The sequence below is a fragment of the Macrotis lagotis genome, chromosome 3 (assembly GCF_037893015.1).
Source record: "Macrotis lagotis isolate mMagLag1 chromosome 3, bilby.v1.9.chrom.fasta, whole genome shotgun sequence".
Lineage (NCBI taxonomy): Eukaryota > Metazoa > Chordata > Mammalia > Peramelemorphia > Peramelidae > Macrotis > Macrotis lagotis.
In genome coordinates, this window is record NC_133660.1 from 174,820,585 (window position 1) to 174,840,329 (window position 19,745).

At 34.9% G+C, this 19,745-nt stretch overlaps 1 protein-coding gene across 7 annotated transcripts in view; it reads right to left on the reverse strand.

Annotated features, from left to right (window-relative positions):
- The window catches only part of NSUN7 (NOP2/Sun RNA methyltransferase family member 7), a 258,982-nt gene that overhangs the window by 107,377 nt on the left and 131,860 nt on the right, over positions 1–19,745 (reverse strand). For all 7 annotated transcript variants that reach the window (XM_074229568.1, XM_074229565.1, XM_074229563.1 and 4 more), the window contains 4 exons: positions 15,460–15,518; positions 14,882–15,012; positions 1,182–1,334; positions 455–638 (listed from right to left, as the gene is read on the reverse strand). In XM_074229568.1, the coding sequence (XP_074085669.1) occupies positions 455–638; positions 1,182–1,334; positions 14,882–15,012; positions 15,460–15,518 (527 nt within the window). The remainder of the gene's footprint in view (positions 1–454; positions 639–1,181; positions 1,335–14,881; positions 15,013–15,459; positions 15,519–19,745) is intronic.

Below are 19,745 nucleotides of genomic sequence, written 5' to 3' on the forward strand. Positions count from 1 at the left end.
GAATTTGATACTCAGATAAGTCATAAATGGTATTTAAGCTTTGGTACTTTTATGAGAAAGCTGTGATCTTAGAAATTCAATGATCACTGAGGAAAAATTTCCCAATTATCCCAGATGAGATAAACCCATTCCCAGATGCCAATAGCACAGAAATAAGTTATGGGGGTAAAAAAATGGAAAGCTATCTCTATGCCTGCTGCTTCACAAGGAATTAAGGTTTGATAAGTTCTGAGGGTGCCAGGTTAAATTATATTGAAGTTGAAATTAGAGAAAGTTGCAAATTCTCCTAATGATCCCTAAGAAGTATGAATAGAAAGTAAGCAGTCCACATTTAATATTTTGATGGGATGTGATGATGGGAGGATGTGCCAGTGAGGAGGTTGTCTGGGGGGAAAAAAAGGCAACACTATCAATTTTTTTTAGAAAGACCCTTTAAAAACAAATGTTAGCTCACCTGAAACAAAAGTTTATAATCTGTGCAAAGGTCTATATTAAGAAGTTCACTTTTAAGATGAGATGGGAAAATTAAGACATCACTGCAATGTTGATCCAAACAAAAAGATTTACACTCAAAGTCAAGTGCAGATTTGACTTTAGTGTATCCTTCTTCCTTCAAATCATCACAGATACCTTCAGGGCTGTTGATATAATATTTAGTTATTTATTTTGATCATAAGTACAATGTATGAAATTAACTATAAATTTAATATGCTATTCTATTAACATGGAAAACAGTCAATATCACCCAAGAAAAATAATCTGAATGATGTAAAAATTATTTGTATAAGTATCTAATGCACCTTTGCAGGGTTAACCTGCAGGAGCATGCTTTAGGTTAAAAAAAAAAGATTTATATAACTTTCTTAATTTGGATTTAAGATCTCAAATTAAACCTGGAATCAAGATTAAAAACACAAATTAAGAGTTACATTTATAGAAATATTCTTCTACAGTAAAAATTATATCAAATTTATACTTAATTTACTTTTAAAGTTTCACCGTGAAAAAAGAGTTGAGGGTAGGGTATTGGCTAGATCTTTGATTTTATTGGTATAGGCAACTCCCTGATGAGGAAACTCACTCTACCAATAGAGGCCAACATTTTCTCTGAAACTTAACTCTTAAGAGGAGGAGAGGTTAAATGACTTGCATGTAAGGAAAGTATATATTTGAAATCTTACCTGATTTTACAAGTATTTACCCAAGCATAAAGTGGCAAAGTAGAAGCTCTTTGTTCCTGCTGTCTAACAGTTTCTGGTAGAATGTGGTAAATTGAAAGAGCATCATGTTTAATTCGACATCTTGCTAGTGCTGCAGCCAATTTTGTTTTAAAACTAAAAATGCAAAATCGACTTTTTACTGAAAAGTGCATTTAAGATATAGGGCTACCAGTATCCCACTAAAAATGTTAATAAATTTTAGTAAATTCCTCTTCAATCTCACTTCATGTTTTAAAATAAATTTAATAAAATTTACCAAATTTTGAAGTGGAAATCTAATAATCTACTTACTTTCCTCTCCCCTCTCACAGTTATCTCTTTGTCTAATGTCTTTCTGCTTATCTCTCTAGGTCTCTATTTCAGTATTAATTGCTTGGATAGGCTTCAACATTACAGTCTTAAGGCATAATAATTTTCAGGAACCTGGTTCTGGCCCTCCCCTCTTCTAAGTTCTCACATCTAACAATGCCTGCAGACAAAGAAACAAAAAAGTTCAAGCAGTATCCTGAAAAATCAATGATTTTTATTGATTTCTCAAACCCAAATAGAGTATTTATTTTACAAAAGCCCAAATTATGATCATACAACCTAGGCTATTTATTCCTAAAATAATGGAATGTTGTCCAGGGAAAAATACACAGTATGCAATATAAATTACACAACACCCTTATATAATCGATGGTGATGATGAGGTTTGTCTTTTGTTATCAAAGAAGATCATGACATCAAGGAGGTGATGCCACAACAAGCACATGAACTGGATTTGAGTGAGGGGGGGTGCTGAGTTAAGTCACCAGCCTCACTTTCTCCTCCAGAGCCATCTGGGTCTAGTAGCCAGATATGAATCAGGATGACTGGAGATGGCCCTGCATGTGAGGCAATCCAGTATAAGTGACTTGTCCAAGGTCACACAACTAGTTAAGTGTCAAGTGTCTGAGGCTGGATTTGAACTCCAATCCTCCTGACTCCAAGGTCGGTGCTCCTATCCACTGTGCCACCTAGATACCCTATATAATTGAAATACAGTTTAGAAGCCTAACAAAGATAGCCTTGAAGATAGAAGGGAAATTATAAAACTATAGGGGAATAGGCTACCTCAGGGTGTTCCTCAGAAAGGGGCTACAATGGAGTTGATGCCAAACATAATATCGACCAAAGTTCTTCAAGGATGGAGAGTAAGTGATAAGATGGCCAATAAGGAAGCTTTAAATTAATGCTGAAGGTTTTTATTTTTATCAATTTTTTTTGTCAATTTTATCAATTGTTTGTCTCAGGGGCAGCTAGGTGGTTCAGTGGATAGAGCACCGGCCCTGGAGTCAAGAGTACCTGAGTTCAAATCCGGCCTCAGACACTTGATGATTACCTAGCTGTGTGGCCTTGGGCAAGTCACTTAACCCCATTTGCCTGGCAAAAAAACCTAAAAAAAAAACACTTCAATTGTTTGTCTCAATTCCTTTTTTCTTCCATCAATTGCCTCCGTAAATTACTAGTTCACTGGTTGTTTGGTTGGATATTTGGTTGATTGATTGGTTGCTGTCCATTTTTGAAAAGGACTAAAATGACATCCCCATGCTAGAGTCAAGTTGCATTGTGTCTGATTGTGGCTGATCATATCAATATGAACTCAGAATGCCACCACAGGTTGGGCACAAATCCAGGTGAACATTTGGGATGGGTTCTCTAAACTTGCGCATCTCATATTTCCTTTGAACTACTTTCCGTCTACTTTGCTCACAGAATACAGCATTCTCTCTGATGAGGACACACCATACTGAGCCATCCGTTCCAGTGTCTCTCATGTTGCTAAATCAAGTCCAAAGTTCTCAAGAGAGAGCCTGAGACTATCCTTATATTGCATTTTCTGACTCCTCTGTCAGTGCTTGCCCTAAGTGAGTTCTCCATAAAATAGTCTTTTTGGCAAAAGTACAGTTGCTATTACTACTTAGGTTCAATATACCATTAAAAATAGCCAACCCCCCCATCCTAAAGCATGAATTCCCTCCCGGCCAAAACCCCAAGATCTAAGGCTACCATCTCTGAAAAAAGCTCTGACCACAACAAAATTAGATTGTTTTTGTACATATATCTAAGACTTATATAATATTATTCAGCAACTGATGCTAGGTAGGTATGTATCTATGTTGTAATTTAAAGATTTTTGCTCAGTATTTCTTGTATTTTTACATCAAGAGCTCCTCCTGCTGGGCAAAGAGCATATATAATTTTTAATGTTTCTAAGTGTTTAGCAAGTACTGTTGTTCAAGTGACCCAAGGTGGTAGGTCCTGAAGAAAAACAATCACCGCTAGTCCCAGGAAATGACAAGGAAAAAAACCCTATAATCACCTTTTCCAGTTTTTTATTCGGGTAATATTTTTTCTTCTTTCTGAAAAATTTTACAAGTATAGATTTTATACTTTTAAACAATGGTGAATAAAATATGTAGGAAAAGGTGTTCGTACATTGCTTCAAGGCCTAAAGTCCATTTCTTAGTCATGTGAGCTCATAATAATTCTCTTCAAGCAGGTACAGAGCAAACTAGTGCAACACAAAATAATTTAAACAATACCCTTTGGTCTAAGGGTTAATCCCTGGCTCAGCCCTTTTACTAAAAATATGTCCTTAGTTTGCCTGGTTAAAAGACTGAACAAGTGACTCTAAGGTGTCTTTCTGTTCTTGTGTCAACTTACTTAAATTTAGTATATGAAACTATGTTTAAGAATGTATTGAGGGGCAGCTAGGTGGCTCAGTGGATGGAGCACCGGCCCCGGAGTCAGGAGGACCCAAGTTCAAATCTGACCTCAGACACTTAATAATTACCTAGCTGTGTGGCCTTGGGCAAGCCGCTTAACCCCATTTGCCTTGCAAAAACCTAAAAAAAATGTATTGAGAACTATTTTATAAGCTACATATCAGGGAGAGAAATTATTCAATCAATAAAAGGCACTGTAACCATCAGAGAGCAAGACACTCTTTCCCCCACATCCCCAAGACAAATACAGAGAGAAGAGGGAACAGCATCAAGGAGCATGACCTTTTGAAGACCAGAGGAGAACTGGACCAGAAACAGGACCCCCCTCCAGAACTAGCTGCAACATTTATCCAGCAGAAGCAGCATACCCAAGAGGAAGACTCTGAAAAGAGAAAGGCTTCTAACCCAGCAGCACTCACAGCTGTCACCTATATGTGGTGTCTCATTACCTCTGCCCTCGGAGTCCAGTCCTCTCTTCCAAGAACACTGGATTTGGAGAAGAATTGTACCTTGGGTATTTGAGAGGAAGGCAACCTTTATAGCTACTATTTTTTACTCTGCCATTGTAGTAAATGCCGTCCTAAAGAATTTATTGTGCCTACTGGCTGACTTTCAATAGGAAGCACTGGAGTGGAAGCTAGTGGGTTACAGTAGTAGGAGTAGCTGCCCATAGAGTATGCTATAACCTGAGGTGGCAGTCACCCTCTAGGGACCCAAAAAGTTGGAAGAGGAGGTCAGAGGGGTTGCTCCATATATAAATCTTATATTTTAAAATGTGTTTTTAGTGAGCAGGATCCCAAATTGAACACAAAGAAGAGATTAGACAGAATCACACTCAGAAAAAAACCAAAGGACATCACAAAATTTCATCTCTTGGGCTCTAGTATTCTGCCTGTGATTCTAAATGACTACGAACAAGGAATATTATGATCCAAGAATCAATTGAAACAGAAAGGTATATGATAGATGTTATCTAGGAAGCAGCATAATACTAATGATGACTAATACTTAAGAAATAAATAAATGACTTCCAAGACATATTATTTAGAAAGAAAATGGGTGGAGCAGCTAGGTGGCACAGTGGATAGAGCACTGTCCCTGGAGTCAGGAGGACCTGAGATCAAATTTGGCTTCAGACACTTAATAATTACCTAGCTGGGTGACCTTGGCAAGTTACTTAACCCCAATGCCTTCCTTAAAAAAAAAAAAAATAAAATAAAATAAAAAGGAAATGGGCTAGCTCAATAGTTCTGGTAAAAGGTTAAACCTGAGCACTACTTGATATCCACAAAATAATGAAAGAATGAGCAAACTAACTCCATCACAGAGGTACATCCTCAATGGAAAATTTAAAGAAAATGTAGAACCAAATGGAATAAAAGGAAATGAGAGAAACTGGCTACAATGTGCACCCATGGGTACATGGAATACTCATCTCAATGAGATTCCAATTCCATCAAAATTTTTAAATTCTAATATATAGCTTTAATAATGAGGAAAGCCTGCAGGACTTTTCAAACATACTTTGTAATATTCAAACATACTTTAACAACGAGGAAAAGTCTGCTCAGATTTAAAGATAACTCCATTATTAAATTTCCATAAACTATAATGTGTTTATATGTAATTGAGATACTAAACATTTTAAAATTTTTCCCCTCAACTTGTGAGACCACCTTATATAGAAAGATTTTTTAGTTATTTTGAGAAAAAAAATCTAATATGATCAAATAATATATATATATTTCCAAATTCCACTAGAATAAACAAGCATATCCTCATACAAAAAGTAATATAATACAAATATTAAAAAACTTTCCTAAATAGGACTATAACTGTTGTACAAGCATGAGTTGATATGGGCTTGCTCTAGAATAGTGGCTGTGCCAGAGGAGAGGAGTCATGCTCTAGAGAGATTATATACAAAACTCACAGATCTTGGCAATAAATTGAATTTTAGAAGGTGGAAAATTTGAGAGATACAATTAGTTAACACTAAGTAGTCAAACTCAGTAGCTTCCAAGGGTTTTTCTAGATCTAAATCAAAGACTCGGTGATGCTCTTAAAGTGTTCATGTTAGACAATTTTCTAAGGAAGAAAATCAAACTACATATAGTCCCATATGAGAAAATGCTCCAAATCACTAAGAATTAGTAAATTCTATCTCATATCTATTTGATTAGCAAATGTTGGAGGGATTTTGGGAAAACATTCACATTAACTCACTATTGGGAGAGCTATGATTGGTCTTGTCATCCTAGAAAATAATTTCTATCTATGCCAAAAAAGTTACTAAACTGTATGTATGTAGCAACATCACAATTAGCTCCATATCCTCAAAGAGAAAGAAAGAAAGAAGAAAAGAATACATATGCATGAAATTTTTTTATAGCATTTTTCTTAATAGTGACAAAGAACTGGAAACCAATTACAGATGGAGGCATCAACTGTGTAAACAAATATGGTATACAAATATAACTGAACATTATCATAGAAAATGATGAAAAGCATAATTTCAGAGTAATCTGGGAATATACATATTATATGTGTGTGTGTGTGTGTGTGAATTGATGTAGAATCAAGTAAACATAAAACTAGGAGAACAATTTGTTTAGTAACAGCACTATAAAGATGAAGATCTTTGAAAGAGTCAAAAATGACCAATCACAATTTCAGAGGAATATTCTACTCACCTCCTGAGAGGTGAAAAAATATGTAAAATTAGATTTATTTTTGGACATAGTCAATTATTTTGGACATAGTTGATTCAAGAGTTTGTTTTGCTTAACTTTGGATGTTTTAAATTTAAGAGTTTTGTTTTCCTTTTTTTTCCCATTAGAAGGAATGTAGGAGGGGATGTAGGAGGGAGTAAAGATATTTATTTTTATTAATTGAAAGAAATTAAATGTTTAAAAAAGTGTTCTTACTCCTACTGTTTCTATACCATCAGCATTATCACTAAAGTTTTCTTGATAGTATTCTCAAGCTACCAAGTTATTGTCAAGTTCTATATATAAATAAAAACCCTCAATAACTTAAATCATTGAAAAGATGACAGTCTTTAAAAAACAATAATCAAATGAATCTTCAAAACGTTCTTTTGCAAAACCATTTTTCAATAACTGACAAGCCAATAGGTAAGCAGTCTTCAGATTATTAAGAATATGAAGCCATTCACCTAACCAAGCAGTAATTGAACAAAAACTCTTTTGGAATCATAGATAATGCAATCTGTACAAGGGCAATCAATAAAATACTATTTCTGGACATCTGAATGGTGATTTCTTTGAAATTTGCCAAAAAATCAAAGACATTCTTTAAGGGAATAATAATTGAAAATGTTAAGATACCCAGAAGTCCAAAGAGGTCTGTATCAGAGACATGTTTATTGAATGAAAATGCATAACACCTTGAATATTCTAAGATCAATTTTTTTCAGTAACACTATGGTAACAATGAAAAGTTTTTGACATTTAGCCCTTACCAAATAACCTAGAGAAAATCAAACTATGTTTTGAGAATAACTAGAAAGAGTAAGAAAGCCAATGGCCCTGAATCCTAGAATATTTGGAGGGGAATTAAAAGTAAGAAGACTGGAAAGGTATTAAGTAGCCAGGTTGTAAAAGACTTTAAAAAAGAACATTTTATATTTGATTCTGGAATAACTGGGAGTCACTAGAGTTTACTGAAGAAGAATGGGGGAAACACATCTATGTGTCTATTTTATTTTTATTTTTATATTTTATATATATATATATATATTTTTATATTCATTATATATATATTTATATTTTTATATTCATTTTAAAGCATGAATAAATAATATTTTAAAACTGAATATGTCCTCGGGCAAGCCACTTAACCCCATTGCCTTGTAAAAAAAAAAAAACAACTAAAAAAACTGAATATGCCAATCATTTTTGTGAGTAAACCTAGATATATAGTGTTATAGGACCAGCATTTTCCTCACCCCAGCTTCCCTGCATGGCTTCCTCCCAATACGCAGCCACTTCTTTTCCTCCCTGATGAAGATTCCTCCCCTATACAACTTCCTTCTTCCTCAGCTTTCCTAGGGTCTTCCCTGGTACAGTTTTCTCCTCCTCCACCAAACCTGATTGCCTGCTGTAATAACAGGCTCTAGATTTCTGGCCAGAAAAGGCTCAAGTCATGTAGACTAGGACTTCTCAAGACTTGGTGGGTGCCCAAGACCATGAGGCTACAAAAACTGAAGATAAGTACCACTGTATCCTTCCTATATATCCTTGCTAGAGGCAATGGAAAACTCCTTTGTTAAATGAGCAAACTCGAGAATGCCTCATTTCATTCCAAAATTAAACTTAAACTAGGAAGGTTCTGGCTGTAGAGTTGTGTGCATACAAGATTTGGCTTTAGGGATTAGATGACCTCATGGTCCAAAACTTGGTTCAGTAGGGGGAAGGTGGGGTGATTCCACTGGAGGGTCAGTGGGTGATCCAATAGTCAGATATCTTAGATTGGTGTGTATGTGTGAGGAATCCTTTCAGAGGGACAGAGAACAGGTTCCTATTGATCAAGATCAATTGGCCTAGTAGATAAAGGAAGGGTAAAATTCAATGTTCCCTGGATATTATTGCCCATTCTACAATTGCCCATTCTGGATATTATTGCCCATTCTACAATTGCCCATTATGCCAGTATTACAGGGATGAAAGTAAATTGGTCAAGAATCAAGCAACCACGAGAGGCAAAGTTCTTAGCTCTTTTCAAGGAGTTGGAGACATAGTCCCCAGCAGAAATCCGTGGACTTGGGGAGAGACGTGGTCTCTGAACCAGAAGGAGCATTATATCTGGTTGAAATCAAGAGTAATAAGATAAGAGAACTATAGTTGTAGTAAGGAAACCTCAATGTAGTGGAGTTACCTGAAAATAGCCACCTGTACCAGAAGAGCCCCAGGCTTACCCTAAAATGAGATTTCCTCCACTAGAAGAACAGGGGTTGAGTCTACTTTTACTACAAAGAAACATGTGAGATTAGCGAAAAATTCAAACAACTTAAGGAGTCAGAGGAAGTAAGAGTCCTGAGTCTAATCAAGTCAGTACAGGGATTCTTTATGCTGCCAACTTTCAGAGACTTGGGGAGCTTTCTGACAACTTACTTCAAAAGTCAATTTAATCTATTACAGTCTTTGGCCTTTTTAAGCTGTTGATATAGGGAGTAACCCATAAACATGAAGGCTCATTTCTTCCAGTTCATGGGAATCTGCAAGGGGGGAATGAAATTCCTAAAGGAAATAAGTTCAATAGACTGGGTTTATACAACTCCTCCAAGGCCAACAACAGCCCATGATCAGCCTGCCTCCAGGCCATGCACTCTATCCATCCACTCATCCAAGGGGACATGAAGTTGGAGTTGTCCAATTTTGGTAAAATAGCTTGGAGCTCAAAACATACAGATTTTATACAGACATATATGAATGTAGCTGTATACATATATACATTTATACCCAAACATATGTGTATTTATGAAGATTTGGATAGGTATGTGTGTATGTATGTATATGTATACACACACACACACACAAACAAATAAGATAGCTAGATAAACAGACAGACAAGTATACAATGAGATACACACACATACACATAAATAAAAAAGTAGGTATAAAACACTCCCCCTGAGTCTTGCATTCCTTAGGTTTGTTATTAGGATTCACACAATCAGTTGACAACCATGATTGTTTACAATGTGCCAGGAAAGGGCAGGTAGGTGGCACAGGGGTTAAAGTAGGAGACCTCATCTTCCTAAGTTCAAATCTGCCCTCAGAGACTACTGTATGACCCTGGACAAATCATTTAAGTCTGGTTTGCCTCGGTTTTCCCATCTGTAAAGTGAGAGAAGGAAATGGCAAACCACTTCAGAATCTTTGCCAAGAAAACCTCAAATGGAATCACAGAGCCAGATACAACTGAAACAACTGAACAATCAACAGAATGAAAGCAAACTTTAGCTATAGATCTTCCTCTACAGACCACCATATGAGCCTGGGCAGATCAGCTAGTGAAATTTGAGTAGGAGAATGGAATGCCAGTGGTCATTCAGGCTAATATAGCTGTAGGTTTGAAGAAGTGTTCTGAGGAAACTTAATATCTTCTATTTTAAAAAACTGACTTAAGTATTATGTCATTTTTTTCTTTCTGATTTTTTTAGTTGGATTTGATTCTTCTTTCAAAGAAAGATTAATATGGATCTACATTTAGCATGGATATAAATGTAGAGGCTATATTAGAGTGTTTTCTGTCAGGGGGAGGAGGGAGCAAAAGGAGGAAGAGAGAAAAATGTAAAACTCAAATGACTGTTGAAAATGATGATTGAGGGGCGGCTAGGTGGTATAGTGGATAAAACACCGACCTTGAAGTCAGGAGTACATGGGTTCAAATCTGGTCTCAGACACTTAATAATTACCTAGCTGTGTGACCTTGGGCAAGCCACTTAACCCCACTTGCCTTGCAAAAAAAACCTAAAATACAAAAAAAAAAATGATGATTGAAAATGGTCGCTGAAAACTACCATTGCATGTAGTTGGAAAAAAATAAACAAAACATTTTTTAAGTGTCCTGAAGGTAATTGGCAAAGACTCAAATTCTGACATCTCCCAGAAAAAGCTTTGAATGTGACTTTTGAAGCAGTGATTAAGAAAAGTAATTTGTCAGTCCCCTATGGGCTACTAATGAATTGTACCCCAAAATCCTGGGTGATAATGAACCTCTAGCTCCTCCCAAGTATAAAGTATCCCCTAATGCTCCCACCCTGCTTGGAAGCTCTATAGCACTATCTCTCTATTCAGATTTCAGGGACTTTGGGGATGAAGCCTTGAGCCAAGGCTAAGATTTTCCTAAGATACAGATCCTAGCTGCAGAATCACAAGGAGACCAAAGGCCACATGCTCAAGTTGTGATGACCTGGAAAGGAGGGGATACCAAGTGTTAAATACTGGCAGCCAGGTTACTATAATTTCAAAGCTCAGACCTTTGAGGATGGGGATATATTGGTGGAATGCTAATCAGAAGAGTGGAAATCCCTTGGTCTGGTCATAGTTGTAGAGACTATGTGGGGGAGGATGCTATGTTAGGGAAGCTTGAAGTTTCAGGAAGGGAAAAAACCTGCTGGTTCTATCACATATCACCTTTTAGTGGCAAAGTCCTAAAGATCTTCTAAAGGACTTTCCATCACTCAAATGCTTATATGACCTTCACTGGACAGTTCTTCAAGCATAGATTTTTATCAAAGAAGAAAAATGCAAAACAAAACAAAAATAAAAATGAGGACCAAGTCAGTAAACAGGCACAGGAGAGGGGGGGGGGGAGAGAGAGAGAGAGACAGAGACAGAGACAGAGACAGAGAGACAGACAGAGAAACAGAGAGACAGAGAGATAAATCGAGAAAGAAAGGAGATGAGAGAGAGAGGGAGAAAAAGAGGGAGGAAGGAAGGAAAGAAGTATAAGACCCTGAGTTTCGAAACCTATGAACTTTTGCCTAAATTCCTCTCCTAAGTTTCTGCCTGGTCATCTATCAGACCATGCAACGGGGGAACCTCTCCGAGGACCTGCATTCAATGATAGCACGCCACACTATCTCAAGACAACCAGTAGATGCTTGGAACTCCCCTACTGAACAATATATATATAAGGACTCTCCTCACTTTACTCGGGGTTCCAGGATCCTAGCCCTGTCCTAATGGAACCCTAGCTCGAGCTAGTTTAATAAACCCTTGCTATTGCATCTCCATTGTGTAGAGTGTCTCTGTTCAGAGATTGGGGATTTTTCTCAGACTCTAACAGAAGGAAGGAAGGAAGGAAGGAATGAAGGAAGGAAGGAAGGAAGGAAGGAAGGAAGGAAGAAGAAAGAAAGAAAGAAAGAAAGAAAGAAAGAAAGAAAGAAAGAAAGAAAGAAAGAAAGAAAGAAAGAAAGAAAGAAAACTAAAAACTTAAAAATAAAAATAAGACATGGAGGAAAAGCAAAAAGTCAAAAAATTTAAAAACTAATACGTAGAAGTAAAGACATCATGGGGAGGAAAATGCTGATTCTATCCCAATATGGCAAAAAAAAAAGATACAAATTATGTTAAGAAAAATGATTCAGTAGTAAAGAAGTAGAGAGGCCAAAGACTTGTAGATGACACAAAAGGCTCATAACTATCCATCCTGAATCAGTTGTATTTATAGTCATACCACTGTCTGATTAGATAAAAATTAATAAAAAGATAAAATATAGAAGAAAATTAGAAGAAAATATGAAGAGTATCATTAAAAAATCCAATCTGATCTATTTATTTTTAATTCTGAAAGTTAAAGAACAGATTCAGGGTATTGTCACTAAATAAAATAACTGAACACATAAGTTTACATATCAATGACCATACATATCAATGACCATAATTAGGAGATCTGAAAAGTTTAAAAATCACCCTAGTCATCAGATAGTTAACTTATTTGTCAAATAGAAAAACATGGCAGACAAGAATAGGACTAGTTTGAAACATAGAAGGATAAGGACATGTGATTTCAATAGTCTAAATATACCTTAATAAGGAACATTCTCTATCAGTACAATTGAGCATTTTCTCTGTACTCTGTACAGCCTAAAGAAGTGCCTAGATCACTGAAGAGGTAAATGATTTGTCCAGATCATCCACCATTCTATGTCAGAGGCAAGGTTTGACCAAGGTCTTTCCAATTACTCTGGCAAGCTGTCTCTTTTATCTACCTTTTTATAAAATCTTGCTAAAAAGTCTGGTAGAACAAAGTTCTTTGAGCACCAAGACCATGTTTGCTTTTTTTTGTGGGCCCATAGCACTCAGTGAGACATGGTATGTACTTAATGAATGCTTGTTGATTCTGAGTAGTTTCACTTCAAAATAGCAAAAAATGAAGGGGGGAAAAATAGTTTAAAGAAAACGTGGTAAGAAATTCAACTAAACAAAGTTCTAAGGCACTTAAGGATCAATTTAATAGGAGAAAAGAAATGAAACTAAGATGTACAAAGATTTTATAATATTCTTTCATTGTTGCATACACCAAAACCATCACTTTTAGACTGTTAACATCACAGCTCTAGAAAAGCCTCTAGAAAAGATTCAAAGGGCATTGAAAAGAAGAAAATGGAACAATTTCAATTATACATAAAGGAGGGTCATGTTAAAAGCAGCATGATGTTTAGAAAATTAAGGGATCAGATCTGAAGAGGGGAAGTTTCTAAAGGTATAGAAAAAAGTCTCAGGCCTTATTAAAAAATAATAATAATGATATATGACCTGGAGAGAATTAATAAATACCAACCTATATGCCAAATTTTCCATCTATATAAAATTTTTATGAGAAGACTCTACACATTGGCATTGAGGGCATTCTTGTGAATGATATAAGAAGGCAATAGCTTTCATCAGTGATATTTCACAACAGATCACACTTTTACAATCACACAACTCACTAAAAGAAATAGATAACAAGATCCTACAATAATGTTTGACAAATATAAAAAAGCACTTGTTTTGCCAGAACAAAAAAACACATTAGTCTCTTTCTTTCCTTTCAAAAATTAACTTCCATACAAGTGACAAGATTCCTTGCAAGATATAACTATTTTGGAATGTAAAAAACACTCAAGGGGCAGCTAGGTGGCGCAGTGGATAGAGCACTGGCCCTGGAGTCAGGAGGACCTGAGTTCATATGTGACTTCAGACACTTCATAATTGCCTAGCTGTGTGACCTTGAGCAAGTCACTTAATCCCACTGCCTTGCAAAACCAAAAAAAAAAAAACCCACTCAAAATATGTTGGATCACTCATAGCAGATGTTTGAAAAAATCTTCAAGTTTTTGATATATTTTAATTTCCAACAGAATCTTCACTCTTTTACCATATTGAAAATACATCTGACATGAAAACATCAGTAGCCTAAAAAAGGTGATATTCCAAATATCATTTTGAAATTATATAAAAATTTTCATGAAGGAAAAAATACTAGCCCTACAATCAACCATTAGAATATCTCAGATATCTTTGTTTTATTTATCAAAGAAAATATTTGAGCCACTTGAAATTTAGCAGTTGAATTATAGTCATTTCATAGATATTCTGACATTTTTTCATATATCTGTATTTTGCCTTAAGGAAAACTGATTAAAATCTTAAACTGGTCATTGTGATTTTCTTTGATTCTCACTGATGGCATACTTTACTGTTTTTAGGAAGGAGAATATGAACAGAATGATTAACTATTGAATTACATTAATGTTTATAAGAAATAATTGGCTCAAACTATGGTATAATCTAAATCTTAATGAATACTTAAATATAGCTGTGATTTTCCTTGATTCATTTGGATTTTTTCAATAGAGAAAGAATCTGAACATATGAATACATGTATAAATGTGTTTTAATTTACTCATAACAGACTAGGAAATTCATCCAATTTTTCATGCTTTCTAATAAAAACAAATTTAGAAATTTTTTCATTATGTATACAAAGATCTGCCTTCCAAACTTTTAAAATCTGCTCAGTTTTAAAATAGTTTTCTAATGAAGTTGTTTCAAGGAAATTTTTGAAAGAAAACCCAGTAAACTGCTCAAGTTACACATCACTCAGTAATATCCTCTACAGATTTTTGATACCTGTCTATAAAGAACATCATGTATTCTCTCCTGCAATGAAAATATGAGCTTTAATAGGGTGACTAGGTGGCACAGTGGAGGGAGCACTGGCCCTGGAGTGAGGAGTACCTGAGTTCAAATCTGGCCTCAGACACTTAATAATTACCTAGCTGTGTGGCCTTGGGCAAGCAACTTAACCCCATTGCCTTGCAAAAACCTAAACAAAACAAAAAAAATATGAACTTTAAAGAATTTTGTTCTTCCTTATAATTGTTGATGATACCTGTTAAGAAGATACTCGACTTCTTGAACTTCTGAAATTGACTGTTCCTCATCTGAAATGAGTCGACTTTGAAATTTTCTGTCTTGGAAGTCATACAGCATCACAACAACAAGGCTGCTCAAAGCATCTGGCTACCAAATGAAATACACACAAAGAAAATAAAGTTCACAGTGACGTAAAAGAGCAAGATTTTCTACTTTTTGGTAATAATGGGTTTATTTAGAATTAAAAAACTGGATATTATTTTAATAGTGTTTGTACTTTCCAAGAAGAAATAACCTACTATAAATTAATCTTTTCATATAAAGAGTGATTATAACCATGTATGTGTTCAACAGGCATGAGCAAGGAGTCAATCTTAGAAGTAAAAAAAAATTCTTAGCATATTTCCCAAAGTCTCACCCACTTTTTTTTATTTTTAACAATTTCTCTAGTATTAAGCAATCAATCATTCATGGTGATAGAGGAACACTTAACTGTTTGGAAGTAAGGAGTATCTCTCCTCACACCCATCCACCCACAGTGAAACCTCAGAAAGTACAAAGATATCCCAAATTATATAAAAATTGTCTACTTACAATTGTCACATTTGGATAGAAACAGCTGTCTATTAATATACTTTCCAAAATATCTTGATCTAAAGGACAAAGAAATATTAGTCTTTGATATGAATATTGCTGAAACAAAAAAGTTAAGCCCATAATGATAATCATGCATTTCAAGTAATCTCATTAAAAGCATTTATTATTGACATTTTCTTTCAAAAATTACTCCATTTCTCCATAAAGAGTTAGGAACACAGAAATAAAATTAAAATTTTATTATTCTTTGAATAGAGTAAATCATTTAAACTAAAGTATACGTGATGAGCCAATACATCCTCGAGTAATTTAGAAATATTTTGACCCTCAGTTTCTCCATCTTTAAAATAAGTATATAATATCTGTATTACCCATCTCATAAAGTTTTTGTAATAAAACTTTTGTAAACCATAAAATCACTTCTAAGGTTCTAATTATTTAGCAATCTATCATGAAGTCCAATTATTTCAGTAGAAAGCAAAAAAACTAAATTGCTAAAATATATTATAAACTCTCAATTATACTTTAAAAGAAATTTATCCAAAATCTACTGTACTAGATCCATCTATTCAATTTCTACTCTAAAATAGTTATGTCTACATGAATAGGGGGAAGCTTCAGAAAAGAGATTGTTTCTGATTCTGCCTGAGTCTTGATATATTCTTATCTGACCAATCTCCCTTGGCTCTACTTCTGGGGCCCCATTTCACCCAGAGTGAATGGGTGTGATGGGAGATACTTCTTACCTATAAAGAGCCAAATGGTAATTCCCCTGACCACATGCCAGGAGAGAAAGACAAAATAACTCTTGAATATTTTATCCAACAAAACTTAGTATAATTAGCAAAGAAATAGAAGGAAAAGAAAAAAAAGACTACCAGGACTAGGCTTTCATGAAGAGCCTTTCCAGATCTCTTGTAATTACACTGTATTTGGTCTTCCAGAACAATCCCTCCCAATTTTCATAACTGGTTTACAGCTGATCCCTTAAAGAGCATATTACCATATAATAATTCCTGGAACACAGTGCTGCTCATTCCTTTATATCACCTCAGGTGTTCTTACTTTCCCCTCCCTTTTGTTGACATAGACTGCTAAATCATCTAAAACATTATGGACAGAAGCTGGAAGCTAAGGTTCTTGGGAATTTTTTCCTATTTCTATTCCTGCCCTCCCTGACCTCATCACAAAGATGCACTGTTGACAACTCTCACTAAATGCTACAGTGCAGAACCAACAAATGTATTCAAGTCAGAGAGTGGTTTTGGCTAAGAGTGGATAAACTAGATAACTTCACAGACTATCCAGATTTTCATATTTGATAACAAGTTTTATAATCTGAAAGAGTAAATGCCATACTACATAGGCATTCTTGAAGTCCTGATTTCAATTAAATTTGATCATGTATATCTTTTAACCCTAATAACTTTGATAATAATCTCAGGAAACATATGATTAGAATCAAGAAAAATTACAATAGGATTTTTAGAAGAGCAACCACTTAGTAAATGGCATTTGTTTTCTTGAAGTCTTTCTAGGAGGCATTCTAATGTAATGCAAAATGCAGTAGATTTGATAACCCCGTTTCTAGACAGCACAGTTTGGTGGTCAGTCTAATACCTCTTCTCTTCCATTCTTTCAGAGACTCCCAAATACTGAGCTGCTCTGGAAATGCATGTGTTGATGAGTACCTCCTTGAGTGAACTTGTCCACAATACTCAAAACTTCTCCATTTTCTGTACTGAGGTTTCACATATGGATGGTGTGGTGCTGACTGATGGAGCACCTGGGTTTTCTTGGTGTTAATTATTAGGACAAAATTATCACAAGCAGCAGAGAATCGATCCATACTTTGTTGCATCTCAGCTTCAGAGGCTGCATTGAGTACACAGTCATCTGCATACAGATTATGCACCAACACGCTTCCACTTTAGTCTTGGCTTATAGTCTTTTCAAATCAAACACTTTGCCATCAGTGTGTCAGTTGACCTTGAGGTCATGTTCATGCTCAGTGAAGGTTTTTGGGGAAAAAAAAGGATAGCAATGGTAGTGTTGTACTTAAATTATGTAAATTCTGACAAGGAGCTAGAGGGAATGAGTAAAACTTTTGTTATGGTATTCTATGTGTTTTGTGGTATTCTTTAGTCATTTGGTCATATCTCTTTGTGATCCCTACACCAGATCCTCCTGTCCTCCACTATCACCTAAAATCTGTTCAAGTTCATTGTTTCCATGATACTATCTATCCATCCCCTTTTCCTTTAGTTGCAATTGTTCCCAACATCAGGGTCCTCTCCAATGAGTTCCATCTTCTTGTTCTGTGGAAGAGTAAGTTTTCAGCTTCAATATTTGACCTTCTAGTGAATAGTCTAAGTTAATTTCTGTAAGTATTGCCTGATTTGAACTCCTTGCTGTCGAAGGGACTCTCAAAAGTCTTCAGCACTGCAATTCTAAAGCACTGATTCTCCCAGCTTTCCTTATAGTCCAACTCTCATAACCATACATTACTAATGGACAAACCATAGCTTTGACCATATAAACCTTTGTCAGCAAGTTGATATCTCTGCTTTTTAGTATGCTGAACAGATTTTCCATAGCTTTTCTTCCAAAGAGCAAATATCTTTTAATTTTCATGATTGGAATTGCTCTCTGCAGGGATCTTTTAGCCTAAGGATGTAAAAAAAAAAATCTGATGATGTTTCTAATTCTTTTCCTTCTAAATAGTTTGTCTGGAACTCAGTCACTTTTAAGTCTTATTACTAGCAATACTTCCTAAGGCCCACTTGACTTCATTCTTGAAGATATCTGGTTTTATCTATATCAGTAACCACACCATCATGGTTATCAATGATGTTAAGATCTCTCAGATATAGTTCTTCTGTGTGTTTTTGCCACCTCTTCCTAATCTCTTCTGCTTCTGTTAAATCCTTACCATTTTTTGTCTTTATGAATTTAAAATAAACAATTTAGATGGAAAGATACTAAACAAATTTGATTGCTTGAAATGACAGTGTTTCTTAAAGTTTTATTACTTCAAACACCAACACTTGATAAAAGTGTGAAAATGTCATTTTTAAATTAAAAGATGAGATTTACTTATGTGGAAATACACTATTGTGAATAAGCAGGAAAGCAGAAAAATATTTCATTGATAAAAAAAAGAAAAAAGAAAAGTCTGGAAAGACTTGCATGAACTGATGCTGAGTGAAATGAGCAGGACCAGAAGAACATTGTACACATTAATAGCAACATTGTGTAATGAATAATTATGATGGATTTGCTCTTCTCAGCAATACAACGATCAAAGACAATTCTAAAGGACTTGTGATGGCAGTACCATCTACATTCAGAGAATGGATTATAAAGCCTGACCAAATGTTTAGAATAAAGCTTGCTATTTTCAATTTTTAAAATGTATTCTGCTTTTTCTCATTTTTCTTTTGTTCTGATTTTCTTTTGTTTTTTCTTTGTTCTGATTCTTCTGTCACATGATTTGTATACATGTATAGCCTATATTAAATAATTCTTTGTCAAGGAGAGACTGGAGGCAAGGGTAGTAAGAAAGAAAAATGTGGAACTCAAAATCTTATTTAAAAAATGATTGTTGAAAACTATATAGTTAGAAAAATAAATTATTTTTTTAAAAAGAGAAAAGAAACAGACCATAGAAGGACTCCTATATGACAATTGAAAGACAAGTAAACTCCTAAATTGTTTTCTCTACCAAGGAAAATTATTTTCAGACCAGGAAGGATAGAACAAAAATCACTATTAAGGGAAACATAAGAGACTACTTATTGGATAAAAAGCTCAATATGAATTAACAATGTTGCATGGAAGCAGTACAGTACCAAAATTGAAAGAGTTAACAGTCCTGGTTAAACCACAAAATACTATGATCATATTATCTTTATTTTTTTCTTGAGGTTTTTTGTCTATGTGCTATTTTTGTTTTCTATGACTGCACATGGGTCAGGGGAGGGAAGATAGGAGAAAATTTGAAACTCAAGACCATCAAAATTGTTTTTACATGTAATTGGAAAAATAAAATATTAAAGATAGAAAATAAAAGAATTAAACCAAAGGGGAAAATAAAATACTATGATCAATATGTATGCCATAATTAAAGTTAGTATGATAACCAGGATAGTGAAAGGGCTTGAAACTATAATCAATACAGGGATGGTTAAAGACATAGCAATGATGAACCTGGAAGAGATTTATGACATTGTTTCAAATACTAATAGCTGGAATTTGTATAAGGCTTTTAGAGTTAGAAAGTA